This window comes from Cherax quadricarinatus, chromosome 5 (assembly GCF_038502225.1).
Source record: "Cherax quadricarinatus isolate ZL_2023a chromosome 5, ASM3850222v1, whole genome shotgun sequence".
In the NCBI taxonomy this organism is placed as follows: domain Eukaryota; kingdom Metazoa; phylum Arthropoda; class Malacostraca; order Decapoda; family Parastacidae; genus Cherax; species Cherax quadricarinatus.
In genome coordinates this window covers 10,824,991-10,850,263 of record NC_091296.1, presented here as the reverse complement: position 1 = coordinate 10,850,263, position 25,273 = coordinate 10,824,991, and the positions used below count along the sequence as shown (strand labels likewise).

Here is a 25,273-nt window from a genome sequence, read left to right as displayed (position 1 = left end):
TATTATGTCTGGCAATTAGAGTGTTGTCGATCTTAATGTTAAGTTGCGCAACACCTGTTCTGCTACCAAACATAATGTAGTAGGTTTTGTCAGTGTTAAGTGTAAGTTATTGGCTGTCATCCAAGTCAGAATTTTGAGCAGCTCCTCGTTGACAATGGTGTTGAGAGTGGCAAGATTAGGGTGAGAGATGACGTAAGTCGTGTCGTCAGCAAAGAGAATGGGTTTCAGGTGTTGGGATACGTTTGGAAGATCATTAATGTAAATGAGGAAGAACAGGGCCTGGTGGCTAAAGCTCCCGCTTCACACACGGAGGGCCCGGGTTCGATTCCCGGCGGGTGGAAACATTTCGACACGTTTCCTTACACCTATTGTCCTGTTCACCTAGCAGCAAATAGGTACCTGGGTGTGGGTCGCATCCTGGGGGACAAGATTAAGGACCCCAATGGAAATAAGTTAGACAGTACTCGATGACGCACTGACTTTCTTGGGTTATCCTGGGTGGCTAACCCTCCGGGGTTAAAAATCCGAACGAAATCTTATCTTATCTTATCAGGGGACCAAGGACACTTCCCTGCGGAACTCCAGTATCAAGTGGCCGTGTTGCTGAGGCTGTGTCTTTAATGGTGACATACTGATACCTATTAGTAAGGTAGGATTTGAAATATGCAAGCGCATGGCTTGCATTAATCTAAAGTTAATTTTAAGTTTGCCCGAAAAGCTCTGCATACAAGGGGCTTTTGGCATTTACACTAAGTATTACATTACATTGTACAACTATGTATCTTGTCAAAATAAGTTATTATTATTATTATTATTATTATTATTATTATTGTTGTTATTATTATTAATGTCGAACATTTCCTGAAATCCTGTCTCTGATTCAATATTGCCGCTGTTCTTGTTCCATGCTTCCTCCAACTCTTATTTTTTTAGTAGAAAGACATTCTTTGTATCAGTTCAGGTACCTAGCTTCATCCTTAATGTATCTTTAATTGGAATTTTATATTGACTTACTGAATACCTTGAATGTAGTATAAACTAAATATTTATTATACATGTCGGTTATTTAGGTGCAGGTACACATAAAGAGGTGCACAAATTAGCATACAGAGTAACATATATGTAGATTACTCCACTTTATAGAAATAAAGTTGAACATTAAAATGGTATAAAATACCGACAGGTTGTTAGGTAAGACACATATGCAACAGTTAGGTATCTTTATTTCGAAATAAAGATACCTAACTGTTGCATATGTGTCTTACCTAACAGAAATAAAGTTGTTTGTTTTGTTTAGGGAAATAAGTCACTGACTTATTTGTGTTATCCCAGGTTCTCTACACATAACCAAATTTCTGTAAACTCAGCATTGTAATCCTTATAGAGAATAAACTTTGAATGTATAATTTATGTAACTGTATTTGTTTATACCTGAATAAACTTGCAAGTTTTGATACATCATAAGCAGTCAGTAGCCCTTACAAAGTCAACATAAATAGCTTCATTACATGTTTTGTCCGCGTCCCGTCAAGGGAGGTTCCTTGATGCTGGTGAGGTGCTTTTGATCTAGGGAATTGGATCTGTGCTCCGGTTCCCTGAATTAAGCCTGAATACCTTCCATCTCCTCCAATATGCGCTGTATAATCCTACGGATTTAGTGCTCCCCCATAATTATAATTTTGTCCGCGTGCACTAACCAGCAAGATAACATCTTGTTCGGTTTATTAACCCGGAGGGTTAACTACTCTGGATAACCCAATAAAGTACGTGAGTCATTGGAGACTGGATATTATTCTCATTAGAGTCCTTTTAATCTTGTGCCCCAGGATGCAACCCACATTGGTTGACTAACACTGGTACCTACTTACTTTTAGGTGAACAAGGAAAACATTCCCAACATTTCATTCATGTTCGAGTGATCCGAGTGGCCAGATGACTAAAGCTCCCACTTCACACACGGAGGGCCCGGGTTCAATTCCCAGCGGGTGGAAACATTTTGACACGTTTCCTTACACCTGTTGTCCTGTTCACATAGCAGCAAATAGGTATCTGAGTGTTAGTCGACTGGTGTGGGCCGCATCTTGGGGGACAAGATTGAGGACCCCAATGGAAGTAAGTTAGACAGTCTTCGATGACGCACCGACTTTCTTGGATTATCCTGGGTGGCTAACCCTCCTGGGTTAAAAATCTGAACAAAGCCTTATCTTATCTTATCCCAGGTCACCTAGTATGTGATTTAAGGACTCTACCAACTGAGCCTAGATGCTAGTAAAGGGCCTTTGATCCGTGGCCTGGTGGCAAAAGCTCTCGCTTCACATGGTGAGGTTCGGGTTCGATTCCCGGCGAAGGGGTGGAAACATCGGACATTTCCTTACACCAGTTGTCTATGTTCACCCATCAGTAAAACAGGTACCTGGATGTTAGTCGACTGGTGTGGGTCGCATCTTGGGACAAAATCGACCTAATTTGCCTGAATTGCTCAGCATAACAAGCAGCTTTCTATTTAGATAACTCCAGATAGTAGTATGTCATTGATGTCAGCTAGGCCTGTATACCTTGTACATGTAGTAAATAAAGATATTATTATTATTATTATTAAGGAATTCGAATTAACTTATTTTCTTCATACTAAATCCTTGTCAGCTTAGTGCTTTCTCTGATCTTAATAATCTTCATATTAAACCTAATTACCCTTCTGTTACTATTATATTCAAGGGACAGACTTGTAGGTGTCATGCATTGCTACTTACAATAAGTCCCTTTGTCTAACTGTTTTTGATTATCCTATGTAATTTACGCAATGTATGATAATTGTACTTATGTGTACCAGCACCTAAATAAACTTAAGTAAATTTATGCAGGTACAAGTACACATAAATAAAGTTACATAAATTTCCATCAAAGCCTGTCATAGCATGGGCAAGTTCAAGAAATGAGGCAAGAGGTACCCAATGACTGTAGCTACAGAAAGAGAAGAGAGTGATATCTTGTATATCTAACGTACATGTACTGCAATCTGATCTTGTTTTAATATTAATGTACATAACTGAATTTACCTTATCCCTAGTACATCTCCATTTATTGTAACTACTTTTCACACAGTTAAGTTACTGTAGTGATACTGGTCCTGTGGGGAGCAGCAGCAGGATAATACTGCACCACCTCTCGTGGCCCTTAACAACAACAACAGTTTGGTGTGTGTCATGGGCCCCAACACATGGTGTGTGATTCTCTCCTACTATATCCATTTATCAGTGATGCAGATTACATGGTGAGTTTAAATATGTGGCCTGTAGTTATAACTTTTCTCTTGACATATGCAAGACATCACCATCCCTGTAGAAGCCGTTATTAGATGTACTAGTCATTATATTTTGTTGTTGCAGAAGTACTATGAAGATTCTATGTTCAATAAAGCCTAGAGATAAGGCCTGTGTTTCTATCACAACAATTTATTGAACATAGAATCCTGGGCTACCTGGTGGTGATCCTGCGCTAGACTACATCACAACATGGAGCGTTTACTGAAACCTGAGAGGCTAGACTGTGACCCCAGCTTATCAACGGCTGCTCAGGAATGGAAGCACTGGTTTAAGACTTTCGAAAACTTCTTGGGAGCCCTTCCTAAAGAAGATCTAGATAAACTAAGTCTGCTCATCAATTTTGTGTCACCTAAGATATACGAGGCTATTTCTGAGTGTAATACCTACGAAGATGCTATCAAAACCCTCAAGTCTCAGTATATTAAACCTACAAATGAAATCTTTGCACGCTATCGCCTTGCAACTCGCCGCCAGCAGATTGATGAATCCTTAGAGGAATACTTTCAAGCACTGAAAATTTTAGGTAAGGACTGTCACTTCCAAGCAGTGACAGCTGCTCAGTATTGTGAAGAGTCCATCAGGGATGCTTTTATCAGTGGCCTGCAATCACCAATAATAAGGCAGCGTTTATTGGAGAATAAAACTCTCGACTTAGCCGCTGCCTTTGACCAGGCAAGAGCTCTAGATTCAGCCCAGAAGAATTCTGAAGTATACAGTACCACTCAGCCTTCTCGAGTGGTAAGTGCTGCAATTCCTGACCAAGACTCTTGCAATGAAGTTACTGTGGAACCTGCCTCAGTGACAGCAGCAGCAGGTACGGTGTGTTTCTTTTGTGGTTTTTCAAGACATCCACGTCCAAAGTGTCCTGCTCGTGAAGCAATGTGCCATAAATGCCACAAGAAAGGTCACTTTGCTAAAGTATGTCGTGCTAAGGCATCAACAAGAGCTAGTGCCTCCACACATTCCAGTGATCATGCGACTCTAGCAACAGTGACTTCTGCGGCTACTCCAAATTCACTGTCAAAGGCAGTTGTGAAAGTATTCATCAAAGGAACAGAAGTAGATGGTCTTATTGATAGTGGCAGCTCAGAGAGTTTCATCAACCTTGACTTAGTTAAACGGCTCTCCTTGACTCTACATCACTCATCAGGTACCGTTTCCATGGCATCAACATCTCTCTCTATTCAGACCTTAGGGTTTTGTAAGGTAAATCTCAGAGTTAATGGAAAGGATTATCAAGATGTACATTTAGCTATTCTGCCACAACTGTGCTCTGATGTTATCCTTGGTCAGGACTTTCAGAAGCTGCATGGTAGTGTCACCTTAACATATGGAGGTGAACTGCCTCCTCTTGTTGTCTGTGGACTTAGCACTTTAAGGGTAGACCCACCAAAGCTGTTTGCAAATCTTACCGCGGATTGCCATCCTATATCAGCTAAGTCACGCCGCTATTCTTATGAGGATCGGATGTTCATTGAGAAAGAAACTCAGAGGCTACTGAAGGAGGGTATTATAGAACCGAGTGATTCCCCTTGGCGTGCACAGGTTGTTGTTGTTAAAGATGGTTATAGAAAACGGAGACTGGCTATCGATTACTCTGAGACAATCAACAAATTTACACTTCTTGATGGGTACCCTCTACCTCGAATTGACGATACAGTGAACAAAATTGCTCAGTACTATGTGTTTAGCACAATTGATCTACAGAGTGCCTATCATCAAGTCCCTATAAGGAATGAAGATAAACCATACACAGCGTTTCAGGCTAGTGATGGCCTGTATCAGTTTACCAGAGTCCCTTTTGGAGTCACCAATGGGGTAGCCTGCTTCCAACGAATTATGGATTCACTCATTCAGGAAGAGGAACTCATGGGAACTTACGCGTATTTAGATAATGTTACCATTTGTGGCAAGACCCAGGAGGAACATGATGCAAACCTTGATAAGTTTTTGGAAGCCGCCAAGAAGAAAAATATCAGTTACAATGAGGAAAAGTGCACTTTTTCAACTAAAAGGCTTAGCATCCTTGGTTATGTAGTGGAAGGAGGTTCAATATTCCCAGACCCTGAACGACTACGACCTCTACGGGAACTTCCAATGCCTCAAGACAAAAAGTCACTCCGAAGAACTCTTGGTCTCTTTGCTTATTACTCACAATGGATCTACAACTATTCAAGTAAAGTCCGCCCATTGAGTGCTACCACATTTCCTGTGACAAAGGAAGCAGAAGCCGCTTTCCATACTCTCAAACAGGACATTGAAAACTCAGTAGTTCAAGCCATTGATGAGTCCCTACCATTCGAAGTGGAAACGGATGCATCTGACATTGCCATTGCTGCAGTCTTATCTCAGGCAGGACGACCAGTAGCCTTCTTTTCGAGAACTTTTCAAGGATCAGAGAAATGTTATGCTGCTGTAGAAAAGGAAGCCCAGGCCATCATAGAAGCAGTTCGCCACTGGAGGCATTATTTAACTGGTAGACATTTCACCATAAGGACTGACCAACGGTCCGTGATGTATATGTTCGACAAGAAGCACAAAAGTAGGATAAAGAATGACAAGATATTACGCTGGAGGATGGAACTATCGTGTTATGACTTTGATATTCTGTACCGACCGGGTCAAGAGAACATCTCACCTGATGCATTCTCTAGGTCCCACTGTGGAGCAGCATGTCATGATTTGCAATCACTCTCAGCTCTCCACAAGGCTTTGTGTCACCCAGGAGTTACACGCCTGTACCATTTTGTCAAATCAAAGAACATGCCCTACTCAGTGGAAGATGTGCGACAAGTGATCAGAGCATGCAGAGTATGTGCAGAGTGCAAGCCAAACTTTCATCAGCCAGAGAAGACTCATCTCATAAAATCCACCCAGCCTTTCGAAAGATTGAATATAGATTTCAAAGGACCTCTACCAAGCACAAATCAGAATAGGTATTTCCTTAACATAGTAGATGAATATTCAAGGTTTCCCTTTGTATTCCCCTGTGCAAATATGGCTGCTTCAACTGTTATTAGTTGTCTTTCACAGTTGTTCTCTATTTTTGGTATGCCAGCTTATATCCATTCAGACAGGGGATCCTCGTTCATGAGTAACGAACTTCAGGAGTTTTTGGCTAGCAAAGGTATTGCCTGCAGCAGAACAACAAGCTACAACCCTCAAGGCAATGGTCAAGTGGAGCGGTTCAATGGTACTATATGGAAGGCAGTTACAATGACATTGAAGTCGCGCAATCTACCTATTCAACACTGGCAAACTGTCCTACCTGATGCTCTTCACTCTATTAGATCGAACATTAAAATGGTATAAAATACCGACAGATTGTTAGGTAAGACACATATGCAACAGTTAGGTATCTTTATTTTGAAACGTTTCGCCTACACAGTAGGCTTCTTCAGTCGAGTACAGAAAAGTTGATAGAAGCAGAAGATACTTGAAGACGATGTAATCAGTCCATCACCCTTAAAGTTTTGAGGTGGTCAGTCCCTCAGTCTGGAGAAGAGGGACTGACCACCTCAAAACTTTAAGGGTGATGGACTGATTACATCGTCTTCAAGTATCTTCTGCTTCTATCAACTTTTCTGTACTCGACTGAAGAAGCCTACTGTGTAGGCGAAACGTTTCAAAATAAAGATACCTAACTGTTGCATATGTGTCTTACCTAACACTCTATTAGATCACTGCTGTGCACAGCTACTAATGCAACCCCTCATGAAAGACTCCTCAACTATTCACGTCGTTCCTCTACGGGAGCCTCCGTGCCCACTTGGTTATGTCATCCTGGACCCGTTCTCCTGAAGAGTCACCGTAGGATGAACAAGACGGATCCTTTAGTGGAAGAGGTAGAGCTCCTGCAAGCTAATCCACATTCGCTGCCAAAATGGTGAAGAGACTACAGTATCTACAAGACATTTAGCCCCAGTTGAAATCCCAATTAGTGTGGAATCTCAAGATACACCAATAGATGTGAAAGATGCTTCGTTTTCTCCTGGAAAGCCCCTTGAGACTACCCCTATGGAAATAGAGGATTCTGCTCCAGCAGTTAATCAAACCCCGCTGGAAAATATCGAACCTGGTGAAGAGGCTCAAGGGCTACGAAGGTCGGGACGTGTACGTCGCCCACCTAACAGTTTGGGAGATTACTGTCTCTGATATTTTAGAAGGGGGAGATTGTAGTGATACTGGTCCTGTGGGGAGCAGCAGCAGGATAATACTGCACCACCTCTCGTGGCCCTTAACAACAACAACAGTTTGGTGTGTGTCATGGGCCCCAACACATGGTGTGTGATTCTCTCCTACTATATCCATTTATCAGTGATGCAGATTACATGGTGAGTTTAAATATGTGGCCTGTAGTTATAACTTTTCTCTTGACATATGCAAGACATCACCATCCCTGTAGAAGCCGTTATTAGATGTACTAGTCATTATATTTTGTTGTTGCAGAAGTACTATGAAGATTCTATGTTCAATAAAGCCTAGAGATAAGGCCTGTGTTTCTATCACAACAGTTACTTACCTGTTTTTGACTTCTAAAATTTAATTTACTAAATTTGCTTTCCTTTTATTGTAACTACATGTACTTTAAACATAGTTAAATTACTTACCTATTTTAGCTTTAAAGTTTAAACAACAATTATTAAAAGGATCCCAGTGGAAAAATGTCAATTTGACTTGTTTGTGTTATCCTAGGTAATCTACACATGCTGCTATGTATGATAATTTATGTAACTGTGTTTGTGTATCTGTACCCGAAGAAAAACTTACTTAGCAGCATATGTATATACTGTTACCTTGGATAACCCCCAAAAATCAAAGTGACGTATTTCCATTGAGGTCCTTGTGTATATGACCCCCAATGAGTTTATTTATTTATTTATTTATTTATTTAGTAATTTGAGCATACATACAGAGGTACAAAAAAATACAGGTAAGAGCAGCATGCCAAAGCCACTTGTATGCATAGCATTACGGGCTGGCTTAAAATTAACTTAAGATTAACTAAGCAATGATGTAATCAGTGATAAAACATTATTGTAAACAGATAACAATAAAGCACAAATGAGTATTACAAAGACAGGTCATATGGTTGCATGCATTGCTGTACATTCAGTTGAATGGAGTATTCTGTCAGGTAGTGTATTTAAAAAATAACAAAGTTAGATTGGGTCTTAGGTTTAACATTTATGTGATATAATTGTGAGAAACATTTAAGATATACATTTAAGATATACAATAATGTTGCAGTTTAAAAACTGTAGTGTAAAGCACCCTTCTGGCAAGACAGTGATGGAGTGAATGATGGTGAAAGTTTTTCTTTTTCGGGCCACCCTGCCTTGGTGGGAATCGGCCAGTGTGATAAAAATAAAAAAAAAATTATAAGGTTCAGTTATTCAGTATTTATTTGGTTTTGGGTGAGTAAGTGATCTTTGAGAAGAGACTTGAATTTATAAACAGGTAGTGTTTCTTTTATATTTACAGATAATGAATTCCAGATTTTAGGGCCTTTTATGTGCGTTGAGTTTTTGCATAGCGTGAGATGGACACGGGGAACATCAAAGAGCGATCTGTGCCTTGTGTTATGGTCATGTGTTCTGTTGAGGTTGGCAAGGAGATGTTTGAGGGGAGGGTTAATATCAGAGTTAAGTGTTCTATGTATGTAATTCAAATTCAAATTCAAAGTTTATTCTCTATAAGGATTACAATGCTGAGATTACAGAATTTGGTTATTGTGTGGTTTACATGTAGTAAAATAATGATTACAGAGTGTACCACTAGAACACCTAGCATGGCTAGGCATTTTGGGCAGACTTAGTTTAATTCTTAATTTTAAAATATTACAAATTATGAGGTAAGTTGGTATTATGGCTAAGTGACTAAATACTAGTTTGTGAGTTTAGCAATGTGAATGCTTTTGTTTTGGCACAGTACATAGTTTCAGTATTGGAGTATCACAGGATTCATTATTTTAAGATTGAGATTAATATTTCTGTTTATGGTCAAATGGGTGAGTGAGTGTGTGAACCACCAGGTGGTATTCGTGTAGTTAGTTGACGGGGTGTATCAGGGAGATAAGATGTTTTCTAATGGTAGTTTTGAAGGTGATGAATGTGTCTGCAGTTCTAGAGTTCTCAGGTAGGGTGTTCCAGATTTTAGGGCCTTTGACATACATTGAATTTTTGTAAAGGTTTAGTTGCACACGGGGAATGTCGTAGAGATGTTTGTGTCTGGTGTTATGCCTGTGGATTCTCTCACAACTATCAAGAAAGCATTTTAGGTCAAGGTTGATATGTATGGATATTTTGTATGGTGAGTAGGTTTAGTGTTTTGAATGTTGGTGGAGTGCATTTTCATTACTAAAATAAATCAGCAAGTCGAAAAATCTTGTTAGATGTGAATTTTAATACAACACAAGCTTTTTTCTTTCTTTTGTGTAGTCTTCGGGTATGCTTTGTTGGCAGTGAAGGGCACTTGTTCCAAGAAATTGGAGTCATTTCCCCATTTTTGGATTGAACCTAATTACTCACTTCCCATGTTCTGTATGATCCTTTACAGGTTCAGCCCTTGCCGCTAATGTTATAATAAACTGAAATAAGATACAGAAAAGGTGATGAAAAATTATTATTAATTATAATTTTTTTTTTTTTTCGACAAGTCGGCCGTCTCCCACCGAGGCAGGGTGACCCAAAAAAGAAAGAAAATCCCCAAAAAGAAAATACTTTCATCATCATTCAACACTTTCACCACACACACATTATCACTGTTTTTGCAGAGGTGCTCAGAATACAACAGTTTAGAAGCATACACATATAAAGATACACAACATATCCCTCCAAACTGCCAATATCCCAAACCCCTCCTTTAAAGTGCAGGCATTGTACTTCCCATTTCCAGGACTCAAGTCCGACTATATGAAAATAACATTATTATAATTAGGAAGCACTAAACCTGTAATGGCCATACAGTGCCAGAAGAATGCAAAGTGGTTGGATTCGATCTAAGGAAAAAGAGGACATTTGCAATTCCTTGAATCAAAAACCTCTTGCCAGCATCAGAGAACCTCTATTGAATGGTAAGAAGGGGTGAATGGTTAGAACTTAGAGAAAGCCCTTCTAGGGAAAGTGTCTTAATGCTAATAAAGGGCTCTTGATAAAAGGAATTTGATCTACCCTCCTTTTCCTTGGAACAGATCTGATTACCTTCTACTCCTGAGGTCCTATATGACCTTTTCAAGTTTAGTGCTTCCCCATGACTATTATAAAAAAGTAGAAAGCACACAGCTGAGGGAAAGAGTGTATGAAAAAAAACTGTATGAGAGCACTGCAGATGAATTACTCTGGAAAGAATAGGTCAAGAGTTAGAGGGCAATTTGTATATGAAGTATATATTTGTTTTGCAGGTTGAGTTAATGAAACATGAGTTTAACAGTCAAATTAGAAGATGCAGAACAGACTGTATGCCACATCTTGTTGTACACTGATGTGGAGAATGCAGCAGAAGTGCATCAACTTATAATGCAGGGGAAGGTGGAGGCTAGTCTAATCAAACCAGAAATAGTACGTAACAATTCATATTTTTACCAATACGCTAACAGTCTTCTATATTTAAAATTATTTTTAACAGGATTTTTGGTATTGGCTGCCTCATCAACAACTAAGTACTACTGCACAGTACTGTAAACTGTTGTATAAAGACAGCTATAATTCTTCTCTGAGGTAGTCATCCCTTCTAGTGAGGTGTCTTGATGCTGATGAAGGGCTCTTGATCCAGGGAATGGGAGCTATCCATTACTTCCATGGATCAAGGCATATTGTCTCCTATTCCGCAGGTGTTGTATTGCCTTTACAAGTTTAGCATTTCCCTACAAATATGTTAATAATGTAGAAGCCATCAGTTTCCTAATATTTGCCATGTCAGAAGAATTAAAGCAGTCAAGTGCCCTGTTATCACTGAATGCCAGTTGAGGTTATCGACAAGTCAGTTACACAGCAAAAAGCTTAAAAAAGATACAGCATTATATACAGGAGGGTCTTGTTTATACAGCAGGTTAGGTTCCGGGCTACTGCTGTAAAGCTAAAATTGCTGTAAAGTGAAACATGGACTTTTTTACACTTTCAGATGAATAAAAACCTGATAACATGTTTACACTATCATATATAAAGTGAGCAATAGAGCTAAGCTTAAAAAATGCATATACAGTACACATATTACTTACCTTAGCCTATAGTGAGTGGTGAATATATTCGTTGTAGGAAGTCTGAATAAATGAAGAATGGCTGTAATTAAAAACTGCTGCATTAGCGAAATGCTGTGAAATGTGGCCCTCCTGTATCTAGTTTTAACATTTCATTTAATCACACGTTTCTACCTCTGGAACTGCTCATATTTTTTCTCCAAACAATCTCTTATTTGCTGATGATTGCACTTGGATTCTCTTCCCTTAATTATTTAACATTAAACCTCTTTTGTATTTTTTGTGTTTATTATTTTATGCCAACATTTAGTGTTTATCTAAACTGTGCTCTGCTTGCTTTTTCTTGTAAATATTTCAGAATTTACTCCTGTATCTACCTACACGTATCTTTATTGAAAAGACAATAACACACTCACATTTTCCCTGTATAACATTTAACCCTTTCAGGGTTTCCGACGTACTAGTACGTCTTACGCACCAGGGTTTTTGACGTACTTGTACGCCTAAATTCTAGCGCCCTCAGATCTAGTGAGAGAAAGCTGGTAGGCCTACATATGAAAGAATGGGTCTATGTGGTCAGTGCGCGCAGTATAAAAAAAATCCTGCAGCACACAGTGCATAATGAGAGAAAAAAAAAACTTTGACAGTGTTTTTGGTTTAAAACCGACTTTGCACTGTATTTTCATGTGGTATTTATGATGGTATTCTAGTTTTCCTGGTCTCATTTTATAGAATGAAAGACATATTACAGAAATTGAGATGATTTTGATTGGTTTTACAATGAAAAGTACCTTGAAATTGAGCTCAAAGTAGCAGAAATCTTCGATTTTTGCCGAAGTTCAAAAGTAAACAAATCATGCAACGCATCCAATACGCATCAACTGGTGAGTCTAATATTCTTTCACAAGTGCACTGATATTATTTATACCATTTCTACACTAATGCAGTAGTCTGCATAACAGTAAATCTTCTATTTTTTGTGAGAATAAAAATTCAAAGTGGAAAGCAAAAGAATGTAAGAGGGGCATTGGGACATGACTAATGAACAGAAGAAATGTTATTTTAGTGCCAGGAATGTCTTGCTTGTTTATTCTGGACCCTATTTGGAAATTGGCATCTTTTGAAATTTGTGTGAAATTGACAAAATTGCTAGATTCTGACCACTTTATTAGATAGTTGAAATCAGTAAATGGGTGGTTTCTTGTACTCATTCGATAGAAAAAATGGAGTTCTAGTGAAATAGTTATGATTTTTGTCAACTAGTGCACAGGAATTGGCCAAAAATAGGGCTCAAAGTTGGCAAAATCGCCGATACATAAACATCGTCGAGACCGCTAACTTCGCGAGAGCATAATTCCGTAAGTTTTCCATCAAATTTCATACTTTTGGTGTCATTATGATCGGGAAAAGATTCTCTATCTTTTCATAAGATTTTTTTTTTTTTTTTTCAAATTTGTTGACCCTGAGAACGACCCTTTTTGGCCCTGAAAGGGTTAATGCATTAACAGGCATGAAGGATGTATGACTTAATCCTTACATATAATGGGCCAAGTAGTATATGAACTGTGATTGTGACAGTAGTAAGGGGTCCTATCATGATCAGTGGACAAGTACGTCTCTTTTACTAATGTGCTTGTGTAATGCAAGAATAAGAATATTATTATAATAACCTAGCACTGACCTATAACAGTCATTCAGGAATAAGATATAGGAATGGTACTGCATAGATGTGTGTTTAATTCCATAATACACTTGTTTATACAGTGTATTAAACTTGTGATTCTGTGATATCTCTGTATATCTTGTGGAGCTTAACAGAATTTTATGTGCTTTGTTTTTAAATTGATAATGATCAGGTTAATCTGTGTAGATGCAGTTGTAAAGAAAGCATAATGTATCCTTGAAAGAAAAAATGCAATATAAATTAGCTATTGTTTATGAATAAAGTTTCAGAGTTTCAGTGGAAAAGTTAGATTGTTAAATATGTTCCAAGCTTATTTAAAATTATAGGAATTACAGTAAAATATTAAAATGTCAGATTTGCTTGTAGTGATACTTGATTACTGTGTACTGAAAAAGATTTCCTTGCAGGTAGTAGACTCATTTCAAGTTCTGGTTGCTGCCAACAAAGCTGTGAGATCTTTAACAGCTAAGAAGATGGTAACTCGTTCAGTATTTACCGAAATCATCTTTAATCTGTCACCATCAAAAAATGTAAATATTATATATAACATTTATCAAAGCACTTCTCTGTCATTTTATAATGTTCTTTTTTTTTTTTGAACTATGCGACTGGATTTTTTTTCCTCAGTTGTGTTATGACCAAATTATTTTCTATATATGACTGTTTGGAGGTAGTAGGTTGGTAGACAGCAGCTGCCCAGGGAGGTACTACCATCCTGCCAGGTGAGTATAGAACGGAAGCCTGTAATTGTTTTAAATGATGGTAGGATTGCTGGTGTCTTTTTTCTGTCTCATAAACATGCAAAATTTCAGGTATATCTTACTACTACTACTTACACTTAGGTCATACTGTACTTGCATGTACAAGCATATATATACACACCCCTCTTGGTTATCTTCTATTTTCTCACTAGTTCTTGTTCTTGTTTATTTCCTCTTATCTCCATGTGAAAGTGGAAGAGAATTCTTCCTCTTTAAGCCATGCGTGTCGTAAGAGGCAACTAACATGCCGGGAGAAAGGGGCTAGTAACCCCTTCTCCTGTATACATTACTAAAGTTAAAAAGAGAAACTTTCGTTTTTCTTTTTAGGTCACCCTGCCTCAGTGGGATATGGCTGGTCTGATGAAAAATACTGTATATAGTTTGATTTTTGCAAATTTTTTTTTTCTTTTTCAACAAGTCGGCCGTCTCCCACTGAGGCAGGGTGACCCAAAAAGAAAGAAAATCCCCAAAAAGATAATACTTTCATCATCATTCAACACTTTCACCTCACTCACACATAATCACTGTTTTTGCAGAGGTGCTCAGAACACAACAGTTTAGAAGCATATACGTATAAAGATACACAACATATCTCTCCAAACTGCTAATATCCCAAAACCCCTCCTTTAGAGTGCAGGCATTGTACTTCCCATTTCCAGGACTCAAGTCCAGCTATATAAAAATAACCGGTTTCCCTGAATCCCTTCACTAAATATTACTCTGCTCACACTCCAACAGATCGTCAGGTCCCAAATACCTTTCGTCTCCATTCACTCCTATCGAACATGCTCATGCATGCCTGCTGGAAGTCCAAGCCCCTCGCCCACAAAACCTCCCTTACCCCTTCCTTCCAACCTTTTCGAGGACGACCCCTACCCCGCCTTCCTTCTCCTACAGATTTAAATGCTCTCCATGTCATTCTACTTTGATCCATTCTCTCTAAATGACCAAACCACCTCAACAACCCCTCTTCAGCCCTCTGACTAATACTTTTATTAACTCCACACCTTCTCCTAATTTCCACACTCCGAATTTTCTGCATAATATTTACACCACACATTGCCCTAAGACAGGACATCTCCACTGCCTCCAACCACCTCCTCGCTGATGCATTCACAACCCAAGCTTCACACCCATATAAGAGTGTTGGTACTACTATACTTTCATACATTCCCTTCTTTGCCTCCATAGATAACATTTTTTGACTCCACATATACCTCAATGCACCACTCATCTTTTTTCCTTCATCAATTCTATGATTAACCTCATCCTTCATAAATCCATCCGCCGACACGTCAACTCCCAAGTATCTGAAAACATTCACTTCTTCCATACTCCTCCTCCCCAATTTGATATCCAATTTTTCTTTATCTAAATCATTTGATACCCTCATCCAAATCCAATTGAAAAACTGAATGCAAATTTGGATAAAACATATTATGAAGACCTTTTCATGTGCTATTCATTTTTGATGCACTTTCTCAGTTACATTTACAAAAAAAATCAAACTGAAGGAACTTTATAAGAGAACTTATTGTAATGCATTTTGTGTACACTACTAATAATTTTTGTTATTGCTTACTGAAATATAATTGATCTTGATTTAGTTGTAAAATGATATACTGTACATGCATTTTAATGTCATGTTACATTAGCTTGTGAAAGTTTTATGAAGACTTTTTTTTAACACGTTGGTCGTTTTTCACTTGTAAACCATTTTTATCTGGGTAATCTTTATAGACTTCAGATGAATGTTTGCTTAAAAATTCTCATTACTACACCATTTTGTTATTAAAGGCAAAGTTGTGACCCTAAAGAGTATAATATAATATCATGATGATATTTAACCTTTTTTTTCAGATTACATTATCATTGAAGAACTTTGGTTTGAGTGACAGTGACACGGAAATCCTAGCTGTGGTGTTGGACCAGGAATCAGGAGAGAAAGTTAAAACATTAAATCGTCAGATAAAAGGAAAGGTAAATAAGTATTGTGTGTGTGTCTTAAAACATTAGATCACTGTAATTTAACTATCAAGGGAGTGGAATATTAATTTAAAATGTAATAAGTGATTAACAGCTAGTATTAGGGATGTTTTGAAGTATCTGTGGGTATCTGCCTAAAACAGAATACATATTAGTATCGTTGGATATTGGCTAATTTTGATGGTATCAGAATTGATGAGTATCAGCAAATTTTGATGATATTGGTATCAGCCTAAAATTGAGTACGTATTGGTATCACTATCAGCAATCATTTTGGGATCATCCCATCACTAGCTAGTACCTACATTAAAAGTACAGTACTATCCCTAAGCTACATTCCCTAAGGCTATCAGCAACTTATAATTTTGAAAATAGATATAAATATCTGTTTCTTCTTTTTCGGGTCCCCTGCCTTGGTGTGAGACAGCCATTGTGTTGCAAAAAAAATTGTACAAATATTGCTTAAAATTTAAATATGCAGTTTTACTACAGCAGTATAGTAATTTAATAGTACTGTAATCCAGTGCTTGGTAGTCCTTATTTACCTTCTCCTCTGTTTTTATGCAATGTAACAGCATTGAAAATCAATATTATTAAAAGTGCTTTTGTGATTTCTCATATTATTAAGGAACAGTTTTATATATAAAGAAAGAACAGCAGTCCAAGCATCTCTTTCCACTTCTTTACAGTAGATTATTATTATTATAATAAAAAAGAAGCGCTAAGCCACAAGGGCTATACAGCGCTGCAGGGTAGGGAAGGAAGCGAGGGTATTGGGCAGCAGAAGGGAGGAGGGATGATCAGTAGGTTACAGAAAACAGCGGGGCAGGGGATAGTACGGGGGTAGAGGGTAGCAAGAGATTGAGGTAGAAAGGGCTGAAGGTATCAGAATTTGTGAAGTAAGTCAGTTGTTGTCAAAAAGTCAATGAGAGAGTCCGGATGAAAGGTGGGTCCATCAGCGAGAAAGGAAGGTAAAGAGAGAGCAGCGGAGCGAAGACGACGACGGAGGTAAATTCTGCGTGCTCGTTGATAAAGTGGGCAGTCCAACAGAATATGGCTGACTGATAATGGAGCCTGGCAATTCTCACAGAGAGGAGCAGGGCGCCTCTCCATGAGATATCCATGAGTAAGATGAGTATGGCCAATGCGAAGACAGGAGAGAGTAGTCTCCCAACCTCGACACTGGTGATAGTAAGACGGCCAGTAACCTATACTTGGTTTAATAGATTGAAGTTTGTTACCGAGCATAGTAGACCAACGTTGTTGCCAATGGGTGTGAAGGTGGGAAGATATTGCAGCAAAATAGTCCGTAAATGGAATACCTCTATATGAAACTGGTAGGTCATGTACTGCTGACCGCGCAGCAGTGTCTGCCTGTTCATTGCCCTGTACGTCAACATGACTAGGGACCCAACAAAAAACAATATCTTTTTGCTTGGAAGAGATACGGCATAGCCAAAGTTGGATACGGAGGACTAAGGGGTGAGGTGTATCAAATTTCTGTATAGTCTGTAAAGCGCTAAGGGAGGCTGAGACAACCACAAATGATGACACAGGCATAGATGCAATACGGATAAGTGCTGCAAGGATGGCATACAATTCAGCAGTAAAAATACTAGCCGAAGATAGTAAATGCCCTCGTACGACACTGTCCGGAAACACTGCTGCAAATCCTACGCCATCAGAAGACTTAGAGCCATCTGTGTACACAGCAATGGCATGAGAATGAGAGTGGAAGTGGTCAAGGAAAAGAGAGCAGGAAGCGACCATAGACAGTTGGGCTTTCGAGCAAGGGAGAGAGAAAGAACAGACTCGAACAGCTGGAACTTCCCAGGGGGGTAGGGAAAAGTGAGATGCTACATGAACATAGAAAGGTGGTAACTGAAGAGAAGACAAGAGCGAATGAAGGCGGAGAGAGAAGGGACGGAGTAAACAGGGGCGGCGAACAAATAAAGAATGTTTACTAATATCAGTGACCATTCTATAAATGGAAGGATTGCGGAAATCATGAGAGCGTACATAGTAGCGAAGGCAATGGGCATCACGGCGATCGGATAAGGATGGAACGTTCGCTTCTGCATAGAGGCTCTCAACAGGGGAAGAGCGAAAAGCACCAAGGCATAAACGTAATCCTTGGTGATGAATGGGGTTAAGGCTAGAGAGAGTAGCAGGAGATACCGCTGAATAGATCTGGTCACCATAATCAAGTTTCGATAAAATGAGGGTGGAATGTAGGCGAAGGAGGGTTCGACGATCAGCTCCCCATGAAAGATGAGCAAGGGTTTTAAGAAGGTTCAGCCGGCTGTGACAAGTTGCCTTCAGAGAGGTAATGTGAGGTTTCCAGGATAACCTACGGTCAAAGAGGAGGCCCAGAAACTTGACTGTATCACGTTCAGGGATACGGGAGCCATAGAGGTACAAAGGATGATCGGAGATGACAGAGCATCTAGTGAAAGTAATTTGGTGGGTTTTAGTGCTGGAAAATTTAAACCCATGTTTGGTGGCCCAATTGATAACACGGTCGACCGCATGCTGGAGAGAAACTGTAATGAGGTGACAGTCAGTGCCTGCACAGGCAATAGCAAAGTCATCAACATAGAGTGATGACCAAATATTTGATGGAAGACTAGAAGCCAAATCATTAATAGCAAGGAGAAAAAGTGTTGTGCTCAGAACACATCCCTGGGGGACACCTTCAGCTTGGATAAAGTCCGGGGAGAGCACATTATTAACCCGAACACGGAAATGTCTATCAGTTAAAAAGTTCTTAAGGAAGGATGGTAGATTGCCTCGGAGGCCTAAGGAGTGGGCTTGGGCTAAAATATTATACCTCCAAGTTGTGTCATATGCCTTCTCAAGGTCAAAAAATATGGCAATAACTTGAGTGGTTATTTGCAAAGGCATTATGAACATACGTATCCAAGCGTAGTAAGGGGTCTATGGTAGAACGTCCCTTACGAAAGCCATATTGACGAGTGGAGAGACTGTTGTGTGTCTCTAAATACCACACTAAACGTCTATTTACCAGGCGTTCCATCACTTTGCAAACTGCACTGGTAAGAGCAATAGGACGACAGTGGGAGGCTTCATGTCCCGTAGTGCCTGGTTTGCAGAAAGGGAGAACAATGGCAGATTTCCACAGCTGTGGAAGAACTCCTTGTGACCAAATAAGATTGAAAAGGCGTAATAGGACTGCAAGGGCTGACTGATGTAAATGTTGTAGCATACGAATATGGATGTCGTCGGGCCCAGCTGCCGATGATCGGCAAGCTGAGAGTGTTGCCTCCAGTTCTTGAAGTGTAAAAGGCACATTATACTGTTCTTCTCTGAGAGAAGAAAAGTCCAAGGGAGCTAACTCTCTGGCAGACTTTGAGGAAAGAAACGAGGGGCATATATGGAGCCTCTGAGAAATACGGACCAGATGATTGCCAATTTCATTGGCAACATCTAGTGGGTTTGCTATATCAACACCGGCAACCCGCAGAACAGGAGCCGGGTCAGGAGAATATTTACCACTCAGTTTTCGTACTTTTTTCCAGACTGCACTCATAGAGGAAGCATAGGTGATGGTGGAGACATAATCTCGCCAGCAAATGCGTTTAGCGTCACGGATGACACGGCGAGCAATCGCACACTTCTGCTTAAAATCAAGAAGTCTCTCCGTGGTTCTATTGTACCAGTACCTGCCCCATGCAGCGAGTTTCAAACGTACTGCACGAGCACAAGCAGAAGACCACCAACTCACGCATTTCTGAGAATGCCTGCCCAAACTTTGGGGTATAGAATGAGAAGCTGCGGTTAAAACGGAGGACGAGAAGAGGTGTAAAAGCTCATCAATGGAGGACGAAGAAGGAACCTCACTAAAAACAGTTAGTTGTGAGTAAAGGTTCCAATTTGCCTGATCAAATTGCCAGCGTGGGATACGAAGAGGTGGTGAATATGAAGGGGAAGTAAGAATGATTGGGAAATGATCGCTGTCATGTAAATCTGGGAGAACAGACCAGGTGAAGTCTAATGCGGCGGAGAAAGAGCAGACTGAGAGATCGATGCAAGAGAGAGTGAGAGTCCGAGGATCAAAATGGGTGCGAGTACCTGTATTTAAAACATGGAGGGGGTTGGTGGCAAGAAAAGCCTCTAACTGAATGCCACGGGAATTACAGTGAGATCCCCCCCCCAGAGGAAATGATGGGCATTAAAATCGCCAAGTAACAGAATCGGTGGTGGTAATGACGAAACAAGAAAGGCAATATCCGGAATAGATAATGCCCGAGAAGGAGAGAGATATAAAGAACAGAGCCTATACCACCTATGCAAGTGGATACGGGCTGCTGTGTAATGCAGCGAAGTATGAACAAATAGCTGATGGTACGGAATATCAGTGCGTAGAAGAAGGGCACTTTCATTAAAGGTCCCATCAGGAAAAGGATCTGAAGAATACAATAAATTATAGCCTGAGATGGGAGAGATAACAGCAGAGTGTAATTTTGGTTCCTGTAAGCAAACACCTACAGGGGAAAACTGGGAGAGTAACATCTGAAGCTCACCCCGATTGCCCCTGAGGCCGTGTATATTCCACTGTAAATAGGCCATGATTGGCAATGATAAAGATACTTGAAATCCGCAGGTAAGGGTTCCTACGGACTAGGGGGGTTAGAAAAGTCCACATGCAGAGGCAGCGGAAAATGTTCAGGCAGCGAAGGAACGGTGCGCTGTGAAGAAAGGAGTTGCGCAGATGGAGGAGAGGAGAGAGAAGGAACAGAGGGTGGATCAGTGTCCATTGATGGTTTGGTCTCTGCAATATATTCAGAGATTGCTTCAAGTGTTTCAGAATTCAGAGACGTCATATGGTAGACAATATTGGAGATGGTAGGGGGAGGATGAGTAAAGATTGGAACTGTAATGGACTGTACCAAGGTAGGGGGGGGGGCGAAAGGGTGGAGGGAACTGGAGAAGAAGCATGGAAGGGGACAGAAGAGGCAGAAACCTGGGAGGTGGCAGAAGAGGAAGAAACTTGGGAGGGAACAGGGGAGGTAGGTATAGTACGAGGAGGAGGGTGAACCTCTACACTTGTAACAGAGCCAGTGAGACGGGAAGAACCCGGTACAGAAACAGGGAAGGTAAAATGAGGAGGTAGAAGAAGGGAAGGAGGGGTTAAAGGACCTTTTTTTGACTTCTGAGAAGTAGAGGGACGATTGGGAGGAGGTGTCGTACGAGGTCTCGTCGATACTGAGGATTGTGAGGGACAACACGAAGAAGCGAGAACAGACTGAGGCGTTGAAGTAGGGATGTCTGAGCCTAGGACAGCAAAAGAATTAGATACAGGAGTGACTATGGGAGAGGTAACCACAGAGGAGGTTGCAGAAGATGGGACCCCAGAAGTGGGGGGACGTTTTGAAACACGGGAATAAGAAACACGAGGTAGTCTCCCTTGGAGGCGGAGATGAGAAACTGCCATGGCATAAGGGAGACCTTCTGCCTCTTTGAGGTAACGGATTTCCCGCTCATTTAAGTAGACTTGGCAACGGCGAGAGTACGAAGGGTGAGCCTCATGACAATTAAGGCAAGAGGGAGGTCGACTGCAAGACGTACATGTATTAGAATGGTCATCGGCACCACAGACTGGGCATCCGGCTATGGATCTGCAATATTTCGCTGGATGGCCAAATCACCAGCAATTTCTACACTGTTGCGGTGTAGGGATCACCTTTTGAACTTGTAACAGATGTCCTGCTACATAAACTGAGGATGGGAGTTCACTGCTGTCAAAAGTTAAACGAGCCACATTGCTAGGGTATCGTCACCGCCCGCGAGCAGGAAGAACATAAGTGTCTACTTTGAGGATTGGGAGATTTTGGAGTTCCAGCTGTTCAAGAATGTCATTGCCACATGTCTGGAAATTTTGTTGAACTATGGTATGGGGCAGAATGACGGTACCACTACAAGAATTGAGGGAATGATGTTTTTCAATAGTGACAGGAACAGTATCTATATGGGAAAGAAGAGAAAGATCATGAGCTTGGGTAGCATTCTGTACCGTGATGATGCGCGTACCGCTCTTAAGAGCATGAAAAGAAATATCTTTACCAACATGGCGTAGGAGTGCCTTGCCAATACTGTGGTCGGAAAGATAGGCGGTAGAGGAAGTCGGTCGTAAAGTGAAGAATTTAGTCCATTGTGCATTCTGAAACTGAGCGTGGAAAGGGAGTGCAGGGCGTGTCGATCTTTTCTGAGAAGAACGAGAATGTGGAGAAGTATCATCAGCAGGTAATTGTCGTTGACGTTTAGGCGTGGGACCAGAGTTGGTCCGACGTGCAATGGGCCGGCGATTCGAAAATTGCCGCACCGTAGAGGGAGAGGTCGGAAGCATAGTCAAAGGAGAGCGGAGGTCAGATAAATCAAAGGAGTCAGTCGAGACCTCAGTACCTGAAGCGGGTGAGGAAACAGCACCGGCAAGAGGTACAGAGGCATGAGGAGTGTTCGAAGAGTGGCCCAAAGACGAGGCGGGGTCAGAACGGGGTGCGGTATCAAGAAGGAGCCCGGGGGTACAAGGTTCATGGATTGGGTTCTCCATGGTTAGGTTACTTCTTTCTTTTTGTTTTTAAGAAAAAAAAAATAAAAAATAAAATAAAAATAAAAAAAAGAATAAAAAAAAGGGGGGACCAGGGAGGGATAGTTCCTAGGAGGAATGAAAGGGCCAGAAATCTCCCTCCATGCCCAAGAGGACCTCAGCACCGCAAGTAGCGTAGATGCAGCATGGAACCTGTGCCATACCCTATCCATCATGCCAGTAAACCAGCAATCCGGGATAGCAACCTCACATCTGCCGAGCTACCTCGGTGGACAAAAGAGGGCGGCCGGATATCCGCCACAAAGTATACCTCCTTCGGCCACCACCCCCGGAATCAGAAAGGTGGCTTCCAGAGATACACCCATCGCCCGAAAGACACCCAAAGCCACTCTCCGGGACATCCCCAGGGTATCCAGATTCCACGGCAAACTACGCCACCGCCAAGAACCTCAACGGAATGGGATGGACCCCGGTACCCTTTCCCCTACCTAGGAACTAGCGCGCCTGTGGGAAAAATCCCAAAGGCCAAAAAGAGGAAGGGCAAAAGGGAGGGGGGGGGAGGGGGAGGAGGAAAGGGAAAAGGGGAGGATGGGATAGGGAAGGGGGGATTGGGGGGTAATTAGGTTCGGTCTGAGGAAGGAGACCGACAGATCTAATTCCTCAGACCAAGAGCCTCTTCACCACGCCAAGGAGCCCCCCTTGAAGAGGTGTATACAGTAGAACCCCCCATATCCACGGATTCAGTTTCTGCAGTTTCAGTTATCCGCAGTTAACCGTGACCAAAAAAATAGCTTAATTTTAATTAATAATGGCCACAAAGCACAAAAGCAGTGATAATGGCAGTTCTTCATAGCCTAAGAGAAGCCGTGAAGTGCTTCCCATCAGTGAAAAAATGATAATTCTCAACTTACTGTGCATAATTTATCAATTAAACTTTATTGTAGGTATGTATGTAAATGAAAAATGGCTTATATACATATAGTGTTCACTACTATCCATGGTTTCAGGTATCTACAGTAGGTCTTGGAATGTATTTCCCATGGAAACAGGTGGACTACTGTATTTACAAGATTACCAAAGTTCTGCAAAAATATTAATTTAAAATGTCTATTTCTTAATGGAATTCTTCACTCTACTAAACCTAATGAAAACCCCAACCATTTAGATTTGCTATTAGTACTGATATTACTGTAACTAGATGTACATATAGAGCTTTCTCTCTTATTCATAGCATAAGTACATTATGTGAATATAATAATAATAATTATAATCATCACTTATTCAGAATTTTATGTGTACACAGGTGTATTCAAATTTTACAAAAAAAAAAAAATGAAATTTATAGAACCTGGATGTTTCTTCTAGAGCATTTTGATTTAAATATATTAAAAAAAAATTGAGATTTCCAAAATAACATTTCAGGCTGTATTATGTCTAACTATACAATTACACTGCATTTATCCAGTAGATAAATTAACCCATTTACATGATGGTAGGATTACTGGTGTCCTTTTTTCTGTCTCATAAACATGCAAGATTTCAGGTACATCTTGCTACTTCTACTTACACTTAGGTCACACCACACATACATGTACAAGCATATATATATACACACACCCCTCTGGGTTTTCTGCTATTTTCTTTCTAGTTCTTGTTCTTGTTTATTTCCTCGTATCTCCATGGGGAAGTGAAACAGAATTCTTCCTCCATAAGCTATGCGTGTCGTAAGAGGCGACTAAAATGCCAGGAGCAAGGGCCTAGTAGCCCCTTCTCCTGTATATATTACTAAATTTAAAAGGAGAAACTTTTGTTTTTCCTTTTGGGCCACCCCACCTCAATGGGATATGGCTGGTGCATTGAAAGAAAGAAATTAGCCCATGAACTGTATAACTATTTCTTAACACATTCTGTAGTACCAAAGGAAAAAATCAGTGTTTTGGAAAGACAACAATGAAAATTTTTATTTACATTCCTCCAGCTAGAGGCAGACTTGAAACTGTGTGGAAGCAATCATTTAATGTGAACAATTATTCATGGAAATCATTTTCCATGAAACAAGCCTAGAGAAATTGTACATATAGTATAAAAGTTTACTGTAATATATACTGTAGTGTTGATCTTTAAATACAGGAGGGCCCCACTTTACAGTGCTTTGTTTTATGGCATTTTGCTAATACAGCCATTATTCACTACTCACTATAAGCTAAGGATGAAAATATTTTAAGGTTAAGTAGTGTGTGTACTGTACGTATGTGCATTTTTTAGGCCTAGCTATATTGCTCACTTAATATATGATAGTGTAAACATGTTACATGTGTATCAGGCTTTTATATACGTTTGAAAGTGAATAAAGGCTACATTTCACTTAACAGCGATTTTCGCTTTACAGCGGTACCCCAGAACCTAACCTGTTGTATAAGAAGGGCCCTCCTGTACTGTGAATGTTACTAAGATACCATTAATAATAATTCTTTTGAAAACCAGTTAGTTTATCTTAACTTTATCTATAATTATCTTGCAGCAAGCAACACTTGCAGAGATGAAGAAGCTGACAAATGAAGTCAAAGTGAAGGAGCTGTACAAAGTAACAGACATTGAATTAGAAGTGAGCAGTTTACTTGATGCAGTAGTTTCTCGTATGGCATGTAAAGAATTTCTAATAATGTAAAATGCATTAATGTATTAAAAATAAATAGGTTTAGTGCTTCTTTTTGATTATAATAATAATTGAAAATAAATATTTTGACATGTTTT

General features: G+C 40.2%; 1 protein-coding gene across 4 annotated transcripts; it reads left to right on the top strand.

Annotated features, from left to right (window-relative positions):
• The first annotated feature begins 1,430 nt into the window (after positions 1-1,430).
• LOC128705390 (EKC/KEOPS complex subunit TPRKB) lies at positions 1,431-25,271 on the top strand. 4 transcript variants are annotated; one of them, XM_070099917.1, is made up of 6 exons: positions 1,471-1,550; positions 2,220-2,409; positions 10,726-10,882; positions 13,612-13,734; positions 15,826-15,945; positions 25,041-25,271. In XM_070099917.1, the coding sequence occupies exons 3-6, from the start codon at positions 10,742-10,744 to the stop codon at positions 25,185-25,187; spliced, it is 531 nt and encodes a 176-aa protein (XP_069956018.1). In that variant the 5' UTR covers positions 1,471-1,550; positions 2,220-2,409; positions 10,726-10,741; the 3' UTR covers positions 25,188-25,271. The 4 variants fall into 4 exon arrangements, with proteins under 4 accessions (XP_069956003.1, XP_069956018.1, XP_069956026.1 ...); XM_070099925.1 differs by lacking the exon at positions 1,471-1,550 and adding an exon at positions 1,569-1,699; XM_070099902.1 differs by lacking the exon at positions 2,220-2,409 and having other exon boundaries at positions 1,431-1,550.
• The last annotated feature ends 2 nt before the right edge of the window (positions 25,272-25,273 follow it).

Bases quoted from the DNA above. Each gene is read 5' to 3' on its own strand.
- LOC128705390 (XM_070099902.1), top strand. From the start codon at position 10,742: ATGAGTTTAACAGTCAAATTAGAAGATGCAGAACAGACTGTATGCCAC. The intron at 13,735-15,825 runs GTAAATATTATA...CTTTTTTTTCAG, and splicing joins ATCTGTCACCATCAAAAAAT to ATTACATTATCATTGAAGAA. The intron at 15,946-25,040 runs GTAAATAAGTAT...ATTATCTTGCAG, and splicing joins ATCGTCAGATAAAAGGAAAG to CAAGCAACACTTGCAGAGAT.